The sequence below is a fragment of the Perognathus longimembris genome, chromosome 20, assembly GCF_023159225.1.
Source record: "Perognathus longimembris pacificus isolate PPM17 chromosome 20, ASM2315922v1, whole genome shotgun sequence".
Lineage (NCBI taxonomy): Eukaryota > Metazoa > Chordata > Mammalia > Rodentia > Heteromyidae > Perognathus > Perognathus longimembris.
Window position 1 is genome coordinate 41,681,255 of NC_063180.1, and position 22,163 is coordinate 41,703,417.

Below are 22,163 nucleotides of genomic sequence, written 5' to 3' on the forward strand. Positions count from 1 at the left end.
TTTTAAATCATTCTTGTTTTACGGAGACAATTTCGTTTTGTTTTATTTTATTTGTTTTGTTTTTGTTGCCAGTCCTGGGTCTTGAACTCAGGGCCTGAGCACTGTCCCTGGCTTCTTTTTGCTCAACACTAGCACTCTGCCACTTGAGCCACAGCGCCTCTTCTGGCTTTTTCTATATATGTGGTGCTGAGGAATCGAACCCAGGGCTTCATGTATACGAGGCGAGCACTTTACCACTAGGCCATCTTCCCAGCCTCGTTTTGTTTTAATAAAGCCCAGACTGGGCGGGAATTGGCAGTGTCGCCTAGGCAACCCGGACCTCTTGATCGTCCGGACTCAACCCTGAGTGTGAGGATTTGCAGGTGTGTACCGCCATACGGGGCTTAGATTATTCCCAAATATGTTACAGAATTCATGTGTGCCTAGTTCAGAAAATGCCAAAAATTCAGATTAAAGATCGTTCAAAATCACTCATGTTTCTGCGGACTAGAGAGAAAGCATGTGTGCACCGGACTCTTGCTTCCTGTAGAAACTGGAAGCTGGTAGGCTCTCGCAGTTGCGGTATCAGCGAAAGGCAGGCTGGGTCTTTGTGCCACTCTGCTGACAGCCGTGACACTGTGGACTCAAGCCCGTGCTCTTCTGTGGCTCAGTCTCCTCCAGGGTAAAGGACACCTTCAAAAGTTGCTGTTCGATTTAAGGAAGTAGCCTCTGTGGATAGTTGGCTTAGTGTGTAGTGTGACGCCATCTTTCTCCTCTCGCTCCCTCTCCCCTTCCTTTTTTGTAGTCCTGTGGTTTGAACTCAGCCTTGTACTTGCTAAGTAAGCACTCCGTCACTCTGCCTCTTGAGCAATACTTCCAGCTTTTTTTTTTTTTTTTTTTTTTTTGCCAGTCCTAGGGCTTCAAACTCTGGGCCTGGGTGCTGTCCTTGAGCCTCTTTGTGCTCAAGGCTAGCACCCTACCCACTTGAGCCACAGCACTATTTCCAGCTTTTTCTGAGTAGTTGATTGGAGAAGAGTCTCACAGACTTACCTGCCCATGCTGGTTTCGAACCGTGATTCTCAGATCTCAGCCTCCTGAGTAACTAGGGTTACAGGTGTAAGCTACAGGTTCCTGGCCTCTTCCCCTCACCCCCCCCCCCCCCCCGCCCAAATGCTAGTTGAGGCACTCAGCTCAGGGCCTGAGCACGGTCCCTAAGCTTTTTTTTCTCAAGGCTGGTATTCTACCACTTGAGCCACGCAGCTCCACTTCTGGGTTTGGGGGCGATTCATTGGAGATAAGAGTCCCGTGGCTTTTCCTGCCCGGGCTGGCCTCAGCCTGCAATCATCTGCTCTCCGCCTCCTGAACAGCTAGGATTGCCGGCCTGAGCCACCAGCACGGCCCTCTTCGCTCTTTTGCCTTCCTTGTTTTTCAAAAGGGACTTTAGCTTCTCTCGAGGCCGTGATCCACCTAGCTCCGTGTCCCACCGAGCTAGCGGGAGAGGTGCTGTGTCACAGCCTCCTGTTAGTAATGAGATGCTGTCATGTTTTCTGTCCAGGCTAGCTTTGAACTGACATCCTCCCGATCTCCGCCTCCCATCAGCAGGACTACAGGCTTGAGCCACTGGTGCCTGGCTTCTTTTTCTTTCTAGTCTTAATTCTAAGGAGAATTTGCTGTCTACGTGCAACCTAGAACTCACCTCATGTACAGATGGTGAGCACTTTGCTGGAAGACACAGCATAAAAACACTGACCATTGAACCTGTGGCCTTCACATATGCCGGACAGACAGTCCGTCTACATCCCCGCCCGAAAACACTTCCTTAGGAACGTTTTTGTTTTAACATTTCCTGTTATCATCATCTTGAGGCTGGCTTCGAAGTCCTCCCTAAAGCACAGTCTGCGCTAGGACACTGCAGGCGGCACCCTGGGGACTCGTCCTCAAGGGGGGGGACGGGTTTTGGAGGTCCTGGAATCTTACGATACAGTGAGGAAGATGGTAAAGTCCTAAAGTGGGTCGATGTGGAAGCTGGTAACGTTACCCGACGGTAGAGCTATAGAATGAGACGGTCCGCGTCAAAGCCGAGAGGGTCACAGTTGCGACACGGCCGCTCCTGACCAGGGCTCAGGCTGCGCGTGACGGCTGGTGGGTGATTTTCGGCAGCGGCCTCATGGCTTCCTGCCCTTTCTCCTGCGCAGGTGAAGCGCTCCAGGAGCAAAGGCGGCCTCGCAGGCCCGGATGGCACCAAGTCCGTCTTTGGGCAGATGTGTGCGAAGATGAGCTCCTTCAGCCCCGACAGCCTCCTCCTCCCTCACCGCGTGTGGAAAGTCAAGTTTGTCGGTGAGAACTGGCCGCACGCCGGAGGATCCGAGGCTGGGGGGGGGGGGGGCGAGGGCGGCCCGGGAGCCGCTCACTCTCCGTCCCCACAGGCGAATCCGTGGACGACTGCGGGGGTGGCTACAGCGAGTCCATCGCCGAGATCTGCGAGGAGCTGCAGAACGGACTCACGCCGCTCCTGATCGTGACGCCCAACGGGAGGGACGAATCGGGAGCCAACCGAGACTGCTACCTGCTCAACCCGGCCGCCAGGGCCCCCGTGCACTGCGGCATGTTCCGCTTCCTGGGTGGGTCTTCTCCGCCGTCCGACACTGCGCGAGCAGGGTCCTCACACCAGCGTGTAGGATCTGCTCTCGACATGCTGCCTGGGCATAGCAACAGATGTTATAAATACCTACTCTTAGCTTGTGAAACTCCCAATGAAATCAGTGTCAGTCATGGGGCTTGAACTCGGGGCCTGGGCGCTGTCCCCGAGCTCCTTGGCTCAAGGCTGGCGCTCTACCACTTTGAGCCACACCCTCACTTCCGGTTTTCTGGTGGTTCCTTGGAGATCAGAATCTCACAGACTTTCCCGCCCAGGCTTGGCTTTGAACCACGATCCTCAGACCTCAGCCTCCTAAGTAGCTAGGATGACAGGCGGGAGCCGCCAGCGCCTGGCTTGGGGAGCACTGCTTAAAGGTCCACCTCGAGGACTGCGGGTTCGCGCCGCGCGCCGCCCGTCCTCAGCCCCCCGCCTCTGTGTTTGGGATGATCAGGAGTGTTGCTGGGCATTGCCATCCGGACCGGAAGCCCCCTGAGCCTCAACCTCGCCGAGCCCGTGTGGAAGCAGCTGGCCGGGATGAGCCTCACCATCGCAGACCTCAGTGAGGTGACTCGCCTGGGCCGGCGGGGCGGGGGTGGCGAGGGTTAAGAGGCGCAGCCTGTTCTGGGGTCCGGCCCCGACTCCCCCCCTCCTGGGTGAACGGGGCTGTTAGCCTCGGATCACCTGCCAGGTGTGAAGAGCGGTCTCTAGATAAGGAGCCTGGCTGTCCTTCCCGCGGAGCTGAGCTCCTGGGGGGGGCCTGAGGGGGTAACCACAGCCACACCCTCCCTCTGCCCCCCGCCCCCCTGGCGAGGGGGGCGCCCATCACTCACCCACTAGCGCTGTTTCTCAGTTAAGGCCACGCTCTTCTGGTCCTTACGTCCTTTCGTCAGCTCCTTGGGTGAATGCTTTGCTGTGGATTTAGTCCACGTGGCATCCCGGGGAGGCAGAGCAAGGCGTGGCGGCTGAGGGTGCTGTGGGGGGGGGGGGGTCGTGGACTGGGGGTCTGCGGCCCAGGGACTCCTCTCCTTCTTAACAGGTCGATAAAGACTTTATTCCTGGGCTCATGTACATCCGTGACAACGAAGCCACCTCGGAGGAGTTCGAGGCCATGAGCCTGCCTTTCACCGTGCCCAGTGCCAGCGGCCAGGACGTGCAGCTCAGCTCCAAGCACACACACATCACCCTGGACAACCGCACGGAGTACGTGCGGCTGGCGATCAATTACAGGTCCGTGCCCCTCCGCCTCCGGTGCCTTGCCTCCATGAATAGCAAACGCAGCACAGAACAGTTTGCCTAGGAGACGCGTGGGGTTTTTTCAGAAGGCAAGATGCTGACGGTTCTAGCTCCGCTTACGGTCTTTCTGTGACCGTAAAGCTTATTTCGCGTTCAGATGTCTGGGTGTTTCTCGTACATGAGATTTCTGGGTCTCGCGGGAAGAGTGGATGTTTAGGCCATGAGTCTCCTTAGGGCCGTGGCTGGGACTGGTGCATCATCCAGAGCAGCCTCCTGCGGGACCAAATGCGCATGCACCCTGGGGACCACCGCTTCCTCAGTCGGGGTGTGACAGTGTGCAGGCCAGGCCCCGCCTGTTGGATGGGCTTTGCCTGCTGGACTCTGGCTCCCCACGGTCCTCGTGGGCGTTCTGTCCGCCCCAGACTTGTGCAGAGCCTTAGGCCTGGCCTCGACTGTGCACCTTTTCAGCCTGCGATGTCAGATCCCTGGGTTCGCTACCGTTGTTGAGAATTGACTCTTGGGGTGTGCCGAGGAGCTGCAGTGAGTCACCAAGGGGATACGTTGTGTGGCAGTTTAGGTGAGCTCAGCATGGTGCCAAGCTCCGGAGTCGCAGCCTCTGGTGGCCGTGCTGTGTGGTTAAAGCCTTAGGAGCACAAAATCAACACCACCACCAAAGAGAGAAGCGTAAAGCAACTCGTTTTCTTCCAGGCTCCATGAATTTGACGAGCAGGTGGCCGCTGTTCGGGAAGGGATGGCCCGAGTGGTGCCCGTGCCCCTTCTCTCTCTGTTCACTGGGTACGAACTGGAGACGATGGTATGCAAGCCCCTTCACGCCGCCACCTCCCCGTCAGTGTTAACCCTTCCTTAACCCGGTTAACCCTTCCTTACAACCTTGCATTTCGAGACCTCAGCTAGACCCCTGGGTGTTGGAGTGAAAACACCCGTAAGGTGGGTGTGCCCTCTTCACCCCCACGCGAGGCAGACATTGAGGGTTGTCCAGTTGAGGTGCGGGGACTTTTCCCAAAGCAGGACTTAGTACAGAAGCTGCCGTCAGGAATACTCAGCCAGTCCCACTACGTATCTGCCCACAGGTGTGTGGCAGCCCAGACATCCCACTGCACCTGCTCAAGTCAGTGGCAACCTACAAAGGCATCGAGCCCTCCGCGGCCCTGATCCAGTGGTTCTGGGAGGTGATGGAGTCTTTCTCCAACACGGAACGCTCCCTCTTCCTTCGCTTTGTGTGGGGCCGGACGAGGTTGCCCAGGACCATTGCTGACTTCCGGGGCAGAGACTTTGTCATTCAGGTAAGGCTCCGCAGCCTAACATCTGGCTAGCACCCGAGGAGGTGATGTGCCCCTCGTACACAGCAGACTGAGGAAACAAACTTGGTCTTCATGGAAATGAAAAAAGAAAACAGCGTCTCAGATTTGAAGGCTCAGTGTTATATCCGAGATCTTGGGTAGCATGGCTTTTTTTTTAAGTATCTAGCCATCAGCAGCAGATGCTGTCATGTCAGCCTGTTCTAGGTTTGAAACACATACCATGGGAAATATCTGTTTGATTGTTTGGTTGAGTCAGTCACCTAAGTAATGATCTGCTGAGAAAAACGAGACCATCAGGCTGAGGAGACTCTGATTGGGTTGTCATTTAGTGGTCCAGTGGTGAGAAACAATTCCCTTCAGGGGCTGGGGATATGACCTAGTGGTAGAGTGCTTGCCTTGTATACATGAAGCCCTGGGTTCAATTCCCCAGCACCACATATACAGAAAACGGCCAGACGTGGCACTGTGGCTCAAGTGGCAGAGTGCTAGCCTTGAGCAAAAAGAAGCCAGGGACAGTGCTCAGGCCCTGAGTCCAAGGCCCAGGACTGGCCAAAAAAAAAAAAAAACAACCCAATTCCCTTCTGGTCATCCTGGATGTCCAGAGAGCTCTTTGCCTAGCACAACCTGACCCACACTTTTGGCCAGGGAGAAAAGGATCCATCTTTCATGGACATCCTTGAGAAGGCATATAGGTTTTCTTAAAAAGTCATGCCTAGATTTTGCCCCTAGTTCTTCCTGCTTCTGTACTGGCTGAGGGAGGACTGTTGGGCTTCTGGAGAGCACCTCCCAGTGGGGAGTGCTGTGTCCCGGACACCTCCGACCCCACTGCAGGGCCTGTGGCAGCCATGTGGGGGCGCCATCTGTGTCAGCAAGGGATGCCGGGGCCAGTCCATTGGAATGAATGAACAGAATTTAGTTCTCACCATAACGAACTGCTGGTTTTTACTATAAGTCCTAGGAACTAGGTGCTCTTTCTAAATTTTCAAATTGGCTAGATTCTATGCTCTCTGATATTTTGTCATTCTTCGATTATATGATTTTTTTTTTGTTAGAATCAACCAAACATAATAAAGTAGAACTGAAGTTATGCCTATCCTTTGACATAGTCTCTCATCTTAATATTCTCTCTCCACAGGTGCTGGATAAATACAACCCTCCCGACCACTTCCTTCCAGAATCATACACTTGTTTCTTTCTGCTGAAGCTGCCCCGGTATTCCTGTAAACAGGTGCTTGAGGAGAAGCTGAAATACGCCATCCACTTCTGCAAATCCATAGACACGGACGATTACGCGCGCATCGCCCTCACGGGCGAGCCGGCTGCCGACGACAGCAGCGAGGACTCGGACAACGAGGACGCCGATTCGTTCGCTTCCGATTCCACGCAGGATTATCTGACAGGACACTAAGCTAGAGACACGCCATCCTCGAAGCAAGAAGAGGCTGGGCCAGCAAAGCAGGCAGAGGGCAGCTTCCAGACGGCGGAATGTCTGGCGTGTGTGAGACATGGCAGTCTCCGAGGTGTGTGGGGAGTGGGCGGAGAGACTGACTGCCCGCCCAGCATGGGAGCCGGTGAGGGGAAATCAGCCCGGGCGCATGTAACACGACGTAGCCGCGTAGACACCTGACGTCCATTTCTGAGGTTTGAAAGGATCTTCTTACCCCTAATGCTGCACTACATATAGGACTCTGTGTTTACTACAGTGTGTAAATGTGATATAAATACTCAACCGCAGCTTCCCCCAAAACAAAAGCCTTTGAACGTGTGGGTGCAATCAACTTTTTTTTCCTTTATTTTTTCTTTCTTTCACGTGTTGTGCATCATCTTGATTGTATATTGAAAATACTGTGTACCAATTAAATCATATGATTAACATTTCAACTAATTTTACTCTGAATTTGTTTATTAAAAGCTTTTTGAACATTAAATGATCAGTATTACTTGAATGCATCCAGAGATTATTTAAACAAAAATAAACAAAAGGCCCCTGGGTTAGCCTTTCTCCCCAGCTGTACCATTTTAGCATATGCATTACGTCATTTCCTGCGAGGCCTTTCTGTGAACAGTATCGTAACTTCTATCATGGAAAGTACACTGCATATGTTTGTGTCATGTATATGCTGAAATTTTAACTCCCTATAAATAAAACATCTGTCACAAAACTGTAGGCTGAGTTTTCTTAACCAGTTACGCTGACAAACATGGATCTGCTACAACCAAAAGGTAAATTCTTCTTTGATGCATCCGTGGTTAAGCAATTCTAGTCTCAAGCTTTTGGTTACAAAAACTAAATTAAGTGCCGGGCACCAGTGGCTCACGCCTGTCATCCTAGCTACACAGGAGGCTGAGATCTGAGTTTCACAGTTCAAAGCCAGCCAACAACTACTCAGAAAAAGCCAGAAGTGGCACTGTGGCTCAAGTGGTAGAGGGCTAGCCTTGAGCAAAAGAAACTGAGGGACAGCACTCAGGCCCTGAGTTCAAGCCCCAGGACCAGTTAAAAAAAAAAAAAAAACACAACTAAATTAAATGACAGTGGCTGGATCATTAGAAGGACGGGCAGCTGTGGTCAAGACCCAGGGTGCCTCCAAGGACTAAAGTTCCCCTCCTCTGGCTTTCCCTGAGCCCCATCCACCCCCATAGTTGGGGTTCCTGTTCCCATTGGCTGGATCAGGGTATCCTTTGTAGAATTTGGGCTGCTTTTGTGTAGCAAGCTCTTTGCCAATGGAAAGGAACTGCAAAGGATAAAAACTGTAAGAAAGCTGCCTACAGGCTTACTGTACTTGAAAATCAGATCAACAGTAACTGGTAGAGACAAAACTGTATTTCATTTTGGGAAATTGTGTGTGTGTGTCCATCTTTTTTTTTTTTTTTTTTTTGGCAGTTGTGGGGCTTGAACTCAGGGCCTGGGCACTTCCTGAGCTTTTTCACTCAAGGCTAACACTCTACCACTTTGAGCCACAACTCCACTTCTAGGTTTCTGGTGGCTAACTGGGGAGAAGAGCCTTAGAGATGTTCCTGCCCCAACTGGCTTTGGTCCCCAGTTCCCAGATCTCAGCCTCCTGAGTAGCTAGGATTATAGGCATGAGCTACCAGCACCCAGTGGAAGGCTTTTTTAGTTTAATTGTGATTATAAAGGTGATATACAGAAGGGTTACCATTACATAAATCAGGTAATGAGTACATTTCTATCTGAACAGTGTCAACTCTTCCCTCCTTTTCTCCCAGTTTTTCCCTTCACCCGAGATGTATATTGTTCATTTTCAACACAGTGTCTAGTATCACTGCTAGATTTGTTCACCCCTTGTCCCACCATTTCTGTGCCCCCCCCCCGCCCTCCCTAAAGCAGATAAACTTGCATACAAGACAAAAGGCACAGAAAACAAAAACAATGGCAACAGAGAAAAACTAACCAAAAGCAAAATAACCAACCTCTTGTTTCCATTTCTTGGAGTTCATTTTAATAAACATCATTTTATATGATCAAATGCACATAATAGCTATTGAGCCTTTGTGATCCTCTCCTAAGAATCTCCTCCTTTGGTCTCACTGTGTGAATGTCTAGAGTCCTGTATAATTTGTCATGTCCAAGTGTATTTTTTTGTCTTTTCCATCCAGTACATTTACTTGTAGATTTATAGGCACATGCTAGTTACAACCAATGAGGGAAAACATGCAACCTATGTTTCTTTGGGTCTGGCTTACTTTAATACAATTTTTTCCAAGTCTTTCCATTTCCTTATGAATGATATAGTATCATTCTGATGGAAGCAAAGAATTTCATTGTGCAAATATACCACATTTTCTTGATCCATTTTTCCACTGAGAAGCATCTGGGTTGATTCCATATCTTACCTGTAGTAAACAGTGCTGCAATGAACATGGTTGTGCTTGTAGCTTTAGCGTGTCCTTGTTTGTGGTCTATTGGGTAAGTGCCCAGGAGTGGAATTGCTGGGTCATAGGGAAGCTCTGTTTAGTCTTTTGAGGAACTCCACAGTGCTTTCCAGAGTGGTTAGACATGTTTACATTCCCACCAACAGTGCAGTAGCATTCCCATTTGGCCACATCCCCACCGCCATCTGTTATTGTTAATTTTCTTGATAATGGCCAATCTAACTGGGGTGAGGTGGACTCCCAATGTTGTTTAGATTTGCATTTCTTTTATAGCCAGAGATGTTGAACACTTCTTTGTGTGTCTATTAGTCATTCTTACCCTTCTGAGAAGTCTCAGGAGCAGAGGCAGGGGAGGTTAGGTTTTTAAACATTTGTGGGTGAGATTCTTCTTGGGAATGCCTTTATTCTGTCCAGTTGGGGGTTTATGGTAGGGGTATTCTGATGCCAACCATCCTGCACTTTCAGATAAGTTCAGGGGTGTTTTCCTGAGAAGCAGGAGCCTTCCCCCCCACCCGCCCCCGCGGAAAGGGTGGCCTGTGGGCCATGGAGTTATGAGATCAAAGCAGATTCCCATTAGTGTTCATCCTTAGAAATTTCAGACAAAAACTGCTTTTCTCTGCATAGATGATCTCGAGCACCGTCCTGGAGCGTGGGTTGCCTCTACTCCACCTAGATGTGCTTGAAGATCTAGCCACGCTGGGCACGCCATCTTTACTCCCTACTCACCCTGACTGGAAGTCACTCTTGTGGGTGCTCCAGTCTGCACAGTCCTGGCCTGGTTCTGTGGTTTATCCCTGCCTGTGCTGAATGCTGTCTATCCTCTATCCATCCTCCTGAGCTCTGAGCCCAAGTACAAACTCCCTAGGTTGAGAATAGCTGTCCCTCCCTCCCTCCCAGCACCTCCCAGTAGGTGCAGGTGGTTGCGTAGTTAGATGGGATGGGCACTGTTCCAGCTGAAGACTTGATTCAGAAGCTCAGAAGGACTGCTTGATTCTGTTTGTTGTGACAGGCACTTGGCCTGGCTTCGGCAGGCACACACCTGCAAAGAGCTATAACCTACCAGAGGGGGTTGTTTGAGCCAGAAGGCTACCTGCAGCTCTACCTTCAGGTTTCATTAGAAGTCTAGAAATAGCACCAGGCATTCATTCCCTATATCCAGTGCCTATACCTTGTCTTGATTTACAAACCCTTTCATTCTGAGGAGAGAAGACTAGGGTATGCTATTGCTGTTAGACATGTCAACATGAATTGCAGAAATCCCTTTTGAATGGCTCTGAATTCAGCTAGCAGAGCGGATGGGCTGCTGGAGGCCCCAGGGTGCCCAAGACTTAGCAATTGCCTGCCATCTCACTTCACATACCAAGTGGTTCTCACATCCAGCTCCAACACCACTGGGACCAGAGCACTCGGTCCACAGAGATTAACCCACCCAGCCGGCACATGAGAGAGATTCCTTGGAGCTTAACTCTACACTCTGGCCCGGGGTCTTGTGATCCTTTCCAGTTTTCCTTCATGCTAAAGCTCCTTTGTTTTGGTATTAACATAAGCTTCGTCTTTCTTTCTTTTCAATCTGTTTGCTTTTTTGTGGCCTAGGGGTTTGAATTCAGGACCTTGTACTTCACTAGGTAGGCATTCTACAACTAGAGCCACACCCCTAATATTTTGTGCTTTGATTCATTTTTTAATGGAGTCTTGTGTTTTAGCCAGGTCTGGACTTATATAATCTCCCTACTTATGCCTCTTGCACAGCTGAAATAACAGATATGGACTACCATACTCAGTCTATTTATTGAGATGGAGTCTCAGTAGAAATTTGACTGGGCTAGCCCAGAACCAAAATCCTCCCCATCTCCAACTCCTAACAGTGGAGATTACAGCTGTTAGCTACCATACTAAGACAGTTGCAAGCACTTTGAACTAAAAAATAATAATAATAATGGTCCTGCTCTAATATACTCTTGACAGCCCTGAATTATGTCATTGTACTTAGAATGACACCATCAGCCTCCAGTTCTTCCTCTCAGCTACACGGACCTGGTTTGAGCCACCAAGATTGATTGGCACAACTCTGATGGAAGGCCAAAGATACATGTGAGTGAGTAGTTTGGCCAAGGTGTGGGTATCTGTCTAGGAGTCTTGCCCTGCTCAGTGGGGAATTCATCATGCACACAGCTGCTCTCAGAGGTGCTAGCCCCTTGGTTTAGAATAGGAAGATTTGGCTGCTGAGTCAGTTCTGCATAGCAAGGGCTACCCAGGGTCTTAACTATTTCTAGAGCTGGTAGAGGGATTGCCCCTTCTTTAAATATGTGTTTGCAGCCGGGTGCTGGCAGCTCACGCCTGTCATCCTAGCTACTCAGGGAGCTGAGATCTGAGGATCATGGTTCAAAGCCAACCCAAGCAGGAAAATCTATGAGACTCTTACCCCCAATGAACCACCAGAAAACTGAAATGGAGCTGTGGCTCAAAGTGGTAAAGCACTATCCTTGAGCAAAAAAAAAAAAAAAGCTCAGTCAGGGACAGCACCCAGGCTCTGAGTTCAAGCCCCACCCCCCCACCGCAAAAAAAAAAAAAATGTCTACTTACCTGTCAGATGCAGGGAGATTCCTGATGCTGGTGAACCATCCCCACATCTGATGCACACACGATCTGAATGGAGATATTTGCACACTCACTGGCCAACAGGACCTCACTCAGACTGCACTGAAGCTGGGGCTCTGGGGTCGGTCATGGTGTCTCTAGTACTGGGGCATCCTTGCTTCGTCTACCACTTGAGCCACAATTTCACTTCTGGCTTTTATTTCGTAGTTTATTGGAGATAAGAGTCTCATGGACTTTTCTGCTCCAGCTGGCTTTGAACTGTGATCCTCAGATCTCATCCTCCAGAGTAGTTAGGATTACAAGCACGAGCCACCAGCACCCAGCAAGGGGATCTTTTAAGGGTCTGCTGTTGCATTTTAGATGGAGCCTAGAGCTGCTGAATTCCTGGTAGTTCTTGTGCAATGCCTAACCCATTGCAGGCAGCGTTTCTGTGTGGCTTACATGTCTTTGTAGGTGAGTATGAAGTTTGTCTCTGTGTGTATGATATCTGTCATATGTGTGTGCCTTTGCGTGTTTGTGTTTCTGTGAGGGTCCCTAGTTCATGTGTAGGTGTGCGGATGTGGATTGTGGATGTGTGTCTATACATGCCTCTGGGTAGATTCTGTTTTACCATGTAGACTTTTGCGTGTGTTTCTAATCATGCCCTATGAGTTTATGTGCATATATTCCAATGTGGCTTGTCTCTGTAGCTTATGCATCTCTGTGCAGCGTGTGTGTGTGTGTGTGTGTGTGTGTGTGTGTGTGTGTGTATGAGAAAAAGAGACAGAGTCTTTCAACAAATGTAACCTTGGCTATTGCCTTGGGCTGAAGGAGAGCAGGAGATAAGAAAATAAAAGGACAGTGGTCAAGTTTCTTGGCTCTCATAGAGAGCTCTTAAAATGCAGGGCAGAGTGAGCTCCCAGTTTTTGTTAGCAGGGGAAAAAAGCTGTCCATCTTTGGCCACTTCCTGTGGTGTAGAACTAGAACTTGGTACTACCTACAGAACCAGTGCTCAGAGAAGCATGGGAAGAGTCCAGCCTGCTAATAAAGCTCATTTTTCTGTCTCAAAGATTCCCTTAGTTCTGCAGCCAACCCTTGGTGCAGGGATTCCAGCCACTCTCTCTCATTTGAATACATTAGTTGGAATGGGGGGGGAAGGAGGGCTCTCAGTGGGGGCGGGGCCTGTGGTGATGGGTGTGGGCGTGGCCAGCAGAGTGGCTGGGGACTGGGAGTAGCAGTTTGCCCCACCCCTCGGGGCTGCAAGTACTGGCTGGGAGCTCTTATCTCTAGAGTCACCACCATTCACCATTCAGAGCCATTGATTTTGGACATCAGACTTCATTCTTGGAGCAAGATCAACAAGTGTTCAGGTAAAATGCAAGTGCTTTGTTACTTGGGAGAGGGGAGGAGCCAGCTTATTCTGGGGAGCAGGCAGGTTTTGAACAAACCTGCATTGATTGAGGCCTGCTTTTCTTAGAGGGGCAACTTTTTTGAGACAGGGTCTCAGTTCAGAGTCCAGATGGGGGAGCATTTACCACCCTTTGCCCCGGTTTACCAAGTACTGGGATTACAGGTCTGCATCACCACACCCAGCTGAATGGTTTTTATTTTGCTTTTGTGCTTGTATTGGGTCTTGAATTCAGGGCTTGGGCTCTGTCCTTTAGCTTTTTCACTCAGGGTTGGCATTCTACCTCTTGAGCCATACCTCCAGTTCTGGCTTTTTGGTGGTGCATTGGAGATAAGAGTCTCATGAACTTCCCTACCCTGGTTTTGAACCGTGATAGTCAGATCTCAGCCTTCAGAATAGCTAGGATGACAGGCATGAGCAGGCTTGAATGCTTTTTTGTTTTGCTCTGCTTTACGTGTGTGTGTGTGTGTGTGTGTGTGTGTGTGTGTGTATTATTGTTGTTGCTGAAACAAGTTCTCCTAGGGAAAAATGTTCAAATCCTGCAAGATGGAGTAATTAGTGTAACAGTGCTGGCTATTATATGAGCCACAGCGCCACTTCTGGCCTTTTCTGTTTATGTGGTACTGGGGAATTGAACCCAAGGCTTCAAGCATGCTAGGCAAGCACTCTACCACTAGGCCACATTCCCAGCCCCTCTTTTTTTTTTTTTTTGTCATTCCTAGGGCTTGAACTTAAGCCCGTCCCTGACCTCTTTTGCTCAAGGCTAGCTCTCCACCACTTTGAGCCACAGCATCCCTTCCAAGTTTCTGGTGGTTCATTGGAGGTAAGAGTTCTCACAGACTTTCTTGTGCAGGGTGGCTTTGAACCACAATTCTCAGATCTCAGCCTCCTGAGTAGCTAGGATGACAGGCGTGAGGCACCAGCTCCTGGTGGTGTTTCTGGTTTCAACTGGGAGTCTGTAGCATCGTGACTAGCTGTGTCCCAGAGCCCAGGCTTACCAGAAGGCTGCAGCATCTCAGGACTAACAATGATAAGGCTGGGAGTGGGGTGTGGAAGGGTGACTGGCAGTGTGCAGACAGTAAGTTTCACTTGAACTCCAGCATGACATGAGTCTGGTAGTCAGGCATTTCTTTGGAATGTACTAGAATAGAAACCATTAATTCCCTCAAAGCTGTATATTCTTTTTGTCTCCTTTTCCCTTCTGGTTACACACAGCAAAATAAATAGGCTTTCATGTAGCCAGCTCTTCACAAGAACGTGCATGTGAAAGCACAGCAGCTGAGTATGACTATGCTGTGCTTACATAGGCTCGGGCGTCTACCATTTGGACCACAGCTCTACTTATGGAGTTTTAGTGGTTCATTGGAGATAAGAGTCTCACGGACTTTCCTGCCTGCCATCCTCAGATCTCAGCCTCCTGAGTAGCTAGGATTACAGGTGTGAGCCGCCAGTGCCTAGCTAACTTTGACAGTACTGTGAGGTGTTGTTAGTGGTTGTGAATGTTTTCTGGCGGGCTAAACCACCTAGGAATGACTTATTCTCTGAGGTTTACCTGCTCAGGTGCCTGACCTGCACTAGGAGCAGAACCTTCCAGTGGGATCTGGGGATGTCTTAACCCTCACTAACGAAGATTTGATCTAAAAACAGATAGGGAAGGTCTGCATAGACTTAAAACAATGGTGCAACAACTGCTTGAAATTGCAAACTGAGTTTACAATCGGTGTTTCTATTGGGTATAAAATAGGGTGGGGAGGTGTTTCAATTTGGAGCTTAAGATCCCAAGGTTTTAATTACCCTGGTCAAAGCAAATTGCTAGCTGGGTGCCAGTAGCTCAGACATGCAATCCCAGCCACTCAAGAGGCTGAGATGTGAGGATCACAGTTCAGAACCAAGCCCCGGGCAGGAAATGCTGTGAAACTCTTCTCACCCATTAATCACCAGAAAGCTGGAAATGGACCTGTGGCTCAAGTAGTAGAGCACTAGCCTTGAGTGAAAAAGCTCAGGGACCGCACACAAGCAGTCACTGAGTTCAAGCCCCAGGGACCAGCACCAAAAGGAAAAACCAAAATTCCCATCGTGGGCTTGCCTTTTGAGGAAGTCATGGCCCCTCGGCTCCCTGGGGTTAAGGGAGATAGGTGTAAGGACTGCCGGGTAACTGGGGGGGGGGGGGGGTCCTCACTTCCAGGAGACTGGCACATGGCACATGGGCTTTAGTTTCCAAGCTGGGGTGGCAAGGTCACGTGTGCATTCTGGAACGAACCCTGTGATCTGAGGGGTTGGGGAATCACCTCCGGGAAGCCCCCACCAAGCCCTTTCTGCTGAGAGGTGGTTGTGGGTCAAGCCCAGGGTCCCCCCACCCCCACCCCGGAGGTGAGGAGGAGCCAGGGCGATTCAGCTGGTTACGGGGCAGTTAGGATCAGCCTTGGGACCCTGGGGGCACGCCCTGCGACCTGACCACGCCCCTCCATGAAGCCACGCCCTCACTGGCAGACCACGCCCCTCCTCCTAGCGGCCATGGCGCCACCAATAGCCACGCCCCCCGGAGAACAAGCTCCACCTCTGCCTAAGGGCCACGCCCTGCAAGCTGGCAGGGCCACGCCCCCCGAGGACACGTCACGCCCCTGACGACAGGTCCCGCCCCTCAACAGGTGCCCTGCATTTCCCCCGCTCCATCCAGCACAGTGAGACGGCCAACCACGGCCCTGCAGGCTCTGCCATTCCATACGGTGATTATAACGTGTTGCATTGTCAGCATGGGCTGTACCGGCCCCCTATTTCATTGTACAGTGAACGGCAGGTGAAATGCAGCATCCAGCTCACATTGGAGCCAGGCCTAGACATCATTTTGTTCTTCTCGGGCAATGGGAACGCGTGTAGATTCCTAACTCAGGGCCCCGTTTTTCACTCTGTGGTACTAGCACCCTTCTACCAGCACTGTCTGCCCTTGGCTTGCCGGTTGCAACCCATTGTTTTCAGGGTAAGTGGTCAAATCGGGGAAATATCAGTAATAAGAGAGATGTACATACTTTCCTGGTCACTTGGGTTTGTGTGTATGCCAACATCTTTCTGTTTGGGGGATAAGTCCTGGCTCCAGTTAGGCAGATTGTCCTTTTTGCTATCAGGGTTCTGGCTATCTTAGCTTTCCGTCGTTATAGCAAATAGATGAACTAATATAGAAAAAGAAAAGGCTTATTTCTTTCATTCACTCATTCATTCATTCATTCACTTCTTGTGCCTGTACTGGGGCTTGATCTCAGGGCCTTGCACTTCTGCCTGTTTTTCTTTTTCTTTTCTGCCAGTCCTGGGGCTTGAACTCAGAGCCTGGGCACTGTCCCTGAGCCTCTTTTCTCCAGGCTAGCATTGCTCCCTATGAGTCACAGCACCACTTCTGGCTTTTTCTGTGGTACTGAGGAATCGAACCCAGGGCTTCATGCATGGTAGGCAAGCACTCTGCCACTAAGCCACACTCCCAACCCTTTGCCCATTTTTCTTGTCGCTCAAGGCTAGTGCTTCATCACTCAATCCACAGCTCCACTTTTCACTGTTCACTGGATAATTGGACTTTCCTGCCTGGGCTGGTTTCGAACCACGATCCTTAGATCTCCACCTCCTGAGTAGCTAGCGTTCCAGGCATGAGCTTGCTAGTTGCAACAGGCTTATTTTAGCATCGGTTTTAGAGATCCGTGTTCTGTTGATGTTGAGTCTGTGGTGGTGCCTCGTGGCAGGATTGCATTGTGGAGCAAAACCATCATTTTCCTCATAGCCAGGAAAGGAAAGACGGCAAAAGCGCAGCTCTGGGATTTCACTCTGCCCTGTAAGGGCATTTTTCCCACCAGTGATCTAAAGACCTTCCAATTCTTAAAGGTTTTACCACTTCCCAGTGGTACCACAGGCTGGGGACCATGGGGCTTAGGGGCACATTGAAGATCCAAACGATTGCACAAATGACCCTGTTGTTGACACAACACTCATCTCCTACCAAACTCCCACCCACGTTGGAGCACGCACCATGCCTCTCCACACGCTTGACATATCCAACCCAAGTAAGTGCACAGTGATCCTTGCTGGGACCCTTGCGGGCTACAGCAAAGCCAAAGGTCAATGCTGGGTTCCTGGCTGCCTGGGAAATGAAAAACCATACCGAAATAGTCAACTGCTTGATACGTAATCCAGAAATGTATGGCATCCTAATCTCAAAAGCACAGTAAATTTTACACATATTTCAATTGATTTTTTTCACTATAAGGGTAGTTTACTAGATACAAAAATGTTAAAAATGGCTAGGTGCTGGTGGCTCGCCCCTGTAATCCTGGCTACTCCAAGGACTGAGATTTGAGGATAACAGTTTGAACCAGGGCTGGGGATATGGCCTAGTGGCAAGAGTGCTTGCCTCATATACATGAAGCCCTGGGTTCGATTCCTCAGCACCACATATACAGAAAATGGCCAGAGGTGGCGCTGTGGTTCAAGTGGCAGAGTGCTAGCCTTGAGCAAAGAGAAGCCAGGGACAGTGCTCAGGCCCTGAGTTCACGGCCTAGGACTGGCCAAAAAAACAAAAAACAAAAAAACAAACCAAAACAAAACAAAACAGTTTGAACCAGCCCAGGCAGGAAAGACTATGAGATTCTTATCTCCAATTAACTACTAAAAAAGCCAGAAGTGGAGCTGTGGCTCAAGTGGTAGAGCACCAGCCTTGAACAAAAAAAGCCTAAAAGGCCAGGTGCTGGTGTCCCTAGTACTAGCACACACACACACACACACTCAAAGTTTAAAACATGCCAAGGACAAAGACAATGGGGAAAGCTCATGGTCATTCTTATTTCCCTAGTTTTCTTCTTTTTTTTTTTTAATTTCTTTTGGTTTTGTTTGTTTGGTGTCCATAGTAGGGCTTCATCTCAAGGCTTGGGCACTATCCCTTAGCTTTTCCTCTCAAGGCTGGTGTTCTACCACTTGAGCCACAATTCCTCTTCTGGCTTTTTGATAGTTTATTGGCGATTACAGTCTAATGGACTTTCCTGTCTGAACCATAATCCTAGACTTCAGCCTCCTCGGATTACAGTCATGATGAGCCACCGGTGCCCAGCTCACAGTTTTCTTTTCATTAATAATAAACCATTCCTTTCTGGTTGATCCTATGGAGGAACTCAGGACCAGGACATGCATCTAGAGAACAAGCATGGTGTACTGGCCCCCGCTGTGCTGGAGGTGGAGCTCCACCAATCATCTGCTCCAGCGAGTGCAGGCCCTGGACAACTGTGGCCTGCCAGATCCGCCACCAGAAACCACAGCCTCCGCCAGGCTGACCTCAGCAACAAGGACTTGAGGACCAGCTCCTCCCCAAGCCAGGCTCCGGGGCAGAGAAGCTGGATTCCTGAACACAAGGAATTGACTTCCTTTCTCCCTGAGGGGAGGTGAGTTGGAAATACTCTTATCTTGTAACTGTGGTGTTCACAAGTACTGAGTTTCCATGAGCAGAGTCCCCCTTCTTCATTTCCTTGTGGGAAAATTTTCCAGAGTTTGCAGAAATGGAGCATGAATTGTGTGTTCCTGGCCTGTCATGGACAAACTATATCTCTAAAATATGATCAATGTAACTCCAAAAGACAGTAAAAAGAGATAAAAATGCTTACAGCATGAAGCCTAGTATTTCATGTTACTTATGGCATTGAGGTAATTTTGGCACCCGTGTGTGTGTGTGTGTGTGTGTGTGTGTGTACTTTATAAATATGGCAAGCAATTAAGGGGAGACTATTTCTCGTTTCAGAAAATACCTGGCTTGAGACTAAGAAAACATCTAGTTATAACACTACCTTCAGTGGACAGGCCGGTGCCCCAGAGGGGGCAGGGCTCCCCAAAGCTAGCCTTTACTTTGCTTCAACTGTGGCAATTGTGACAGTTGGCTTCAGAGAACACAGCTCCCCATCACTGTCCTCATTATCATTCTACCCCAACATATTGGCCTTGACTTCTATGGTTTGGTCTTTCAAATAGGAGCTATTAGATTATTCTAAATAATGGTCCTATTCTGATCTCAGGTGATAAATTTTATATATATAATATATGTTATGTATTATATATTATTATATGTTATATCTCTATATATTCCTTTATGGATCAAAAGCTCTGCATGGAAAAGCTAAGTTAGCCACCAAGTGGACTGTTAAAGTGAGGGCAAGAGTATGGATTGATTGTCTTCCCTGAAAAAACTACTTTGCATTTTGATGTGGTGTAGGTTGGGGAGTAGAGTTCTTTCCAATGATGGCTCCTAAACTCCAGCTTTATATAGTCTAGAAAGCACTTTGGTCAAATATCCTTGTGCAGTTTATTACAGAGAGTTGTTGAAAATACCTACCTTGTGTTTGTGTTGTCTTTGTGTTTTTCTTGTCTTTCCCAGGTCTCACTCACCTCTGCCTCAGTTTAGCCGCAGCTCTAAAGACCCTGGCCTTACAGAAAACACTCCTTTGCTGTGGAACTCCTCACCAAAGAAGGGGTGAGAGTTTTTCCTTCACAGACTCTCCTGCCTGGGCAGGCGTTGAATTGCAATCCTCAGGTCTCAGCCTCCTGAATAGCTAGGATTACAGGCATGGGCTAGCAGTACCCAGTTTAGGAAGGTCTTTTTGCTACAGGACATTTACCAACTTTATTTCATTGCAGTTTTAACCTAATCAATGGTTTACCAGGACAACAGTCACCAACTTGCTTATTTGCTAAACAACGATGACCTTTGGGGGATGATATGGGCAGTGAATGTTGCAAGGGGGCGGGGGTTAGACCCGCATTGGCACTGAGAAGAATGGTAGGCCACTCATCACATGGAGTTATTCAAACATAAATTAATTAAAATGAAGCAAAATAAAAATGCAGCCATTCAGTTACACCAGCAAATTTCAGGTGGTCAACAGCAAGTTGTCTACTGAAGCAGACAAGGCAGAGAACATTTCCTTCCCCACAGAAAGTTCTAGTATATAACCCTGCCATAGAAAGCACACACACAAACTTGCTTTTTTCTTTCTCCCTTCAAGGAAGCAATTTCTTAGCTCCAATGTTGTTGTGATTGTGTTTTCTCAGAAGCTAGGAGGAAGGTGGTGTTTTCCCCCCACACACTTGACCTCCAGTTACAAAGTTGATAGAAAAGAGGACTCTTTCCAAAGGTGCTGATTATCTTCCTCCAAATTAGTTTTGCACCACCTAATTTTCATTCCTGGGCTTATCCTTATGGATATAATTTTCCCCCTTGTGTTGAGCTCAAGGAGTCCCAGTAGTGTCAAGTGAGCTGGCATCATGTGTTTAAACTGGAAACCACAGATTTCAACTCTCATGCCGATACTTCGATCATGTGAGTGTTTTATGTGGTCCATGGCACAACCTTGCGGGAGTTAAATGCACCTGTGAGGGAATTCCGCAGAGGCTCATTTATTTCCTCCAATGAATGTGTGCACTTGTCATTTTGATCAAAGTTTACAAGTCCCTTTCCTACTGATGTTGCGCATTCCCACCTGTGCTTGCTTGGGCGCTGAGTGGAGAGTCGGGGGCAGGGGGGGAGGTGGTCACCTGACCTGGAGCCTGGTTAAAGGAAGATCTACACAGAAGAGGGAATGCTGACACCACTCACCCTGCTTCAGGATGAGTCTAGTGGAGCAAGCCTGAGCACATTCCAAGAGAAGGAAATACCGAAGGGAGTGGGCACTGGTCGGAGCCAGAAGTGACTGTAGCGAAACATCTCCCAAATCCAAAAAAAAAAAAATGGATATACCTTTTTAAAAAAGTTGTTATTGTTATTACAAAGGTAATATATAAAGAGGTTACAGTTACATAAATCAGGCAATAAGTACATTTCTTTTGGGATAATGTCACCACTTCCCTTGCTCTCTCCCAGTTTTTCCCTCCCTTCCTTCCCACCCACAAGTTGTGGAGTTCATTTTCAACACCGTGTCTAGTGAGGACCACTGGCTGCATTTGTTCACCTTTTGTCCCTCCATTTGTGTGCCCTGACTTACCCTCCCAAAAGACAGGCAAATGGACAAACAAGATGAAAAGAAGACAAAAAGAACAATAAAGAAAAAACTTATCTGACTGATAGTTCCTCAAAACCCAATCATTCTTCAAGACTTGAAAACATAGTAATGCCCAGGAGATTTTTTCTTGGACTCAAGTGTCCAAGAAGAGCCATTCCCATCAATGTGTCATTGTCACACCATCTGTGGTCCTTTTCATGGTTGTTCTGGTCCTGGGTCTTGCTCAGGGCTTGGACATTATTATTTTTTTTTTTTTGGCCAGTCCTGGGGCTTGAACTCAGGGCCTAGGCACTGTCCTTGAGCTTCTTTTTGCTCAAGGCTAGCACTCTGCCACTGGAGCCACAGCGCCACTTCTGGCCATTTTCTGTATATGTGGTGCTGGGGAATGGAACCCAGAGCTTCATGCTAGGCAAGCATTCTACCGCTAAGCCGCATTCCCAGCCCCCTGGGCACTATTTCTGAGCTTTGTTGCTCCAGGCTGGCACTCTACCACTCAAGCCACAGTTCCACGTTCAGCTTTTTTTTTTATTTTGCTGCTTAACTGGAGATAAGAGCTTCATGGACTTTCCTGTCTAGGCTTTGGCTTTGAACCATGATCCTCAGCTCTCAGCCTTCTGGGTAACTGGTGCCTGGCTCTCTCCATGGTCCTTGCAAAGACTGGTATTGATTCTGTGACCTATGGTACCTCACCACTGAAGTGAAATGGCTGGGGTGGGGGGCAGGGGGAATCTTGTTTTGGGGGATGTGCTTTCAGGACTTGTAACCACCCAACTCTGTCTTTCCAGGTCACCGCGCATGCCCGCTTACCCAGAGTCCACTGCTCCCCAAGAGTCTTGGGAAGATGGCTCAGCTGCCTGGGAGCCAGCGTGTCTGCGGAGCAGAGGGGCGGCTGCTCTGTCTACCTCTGCCTCCTTGGAGAAAGGGGAACCCTCCGACGGTGCTCAGCTCAGAGCCCCCCTCTCCAAGCTGAGGTAGGCCCTGGGCCTCGGGCGGTACCTGCCTCGGGTGGCTATTGAGGGCGGGTGGAGTCCGTGCATGGCGCGGCCCGGAAGACACGGCAGCCTCCTGTGCTGTGGGAGCGGAGACCACAGGACTGGAAA

General features: G+C 49.3%; 2 protein-coding genes across 6 annotated transcripts in view; both read left to right on the plus strand.

Moving 5' to 3' along the window:
• The window catches only part of Herc2 (HECT and RLD domain containing E3 ubiquitin protein ligase 2), a 132,653-nt gene extending 125,578 nt beyond the window's left edge, over positions 1-7,075 (plus strand). For all 5 annotated transcript variants that reach the window (XM_048329843.1, XM_048329848.1, XM_048329844.1 and 2 more), the window contains 7 exons: positions 2,175-2,316; positions 2,406-2,600; positions 3,069-3,181; positions 3,654-3,844; positions 4,559-4,664; positions 4,942-5,154; positions 6,308-7,075. In XM_048329843.1, coding sequence (XP_048185800.1) covers positions 2,175-2,316; positions 2,406-2,600; positions 3,069-3,181; positions 3,654-3,844; positions 4,559-4,664; positions 4,942-5,154; positions 6,308-6,580 — 1,233 coding nt within the window. In that variant the 3' untranslated portion in view covers positions 6,581-7,075. The remainder of the gene's footprint in view (positions 1-2,174; positions 2,317-2,405; positions 2,601-3,068; positions 3,182-3,653; positions 3,845-4,558; positions 4,665-4,941; positions 5,155-6,307) is intronic.
• Positions 7,076-18,205: 11,130 nt separating this feature from the next.
• Oca2 (OCA2 melanosomal transmembrane protein) overlaps positions 18,206-22,163 on the plus strand; it is a 38,106-nt gene continuing 34,148 nt past the window's right edge. The window contains exons 1-3 of the mRNA XM_048329334.1: positions 18,206-18,459; positions 19,443-19,538; positions 21,849-22,034. Of these exons, the coding sequence (XP_048185291.1) occupies positions 18,206-18,459; positions 19,443-19,538; positions 21,849-22,034 (536 nt within the window). The remainder of the gene's footprint in view (positions 18,460-19,442; positions 19,539-21,848; positions 22,035-22,163) is intronic.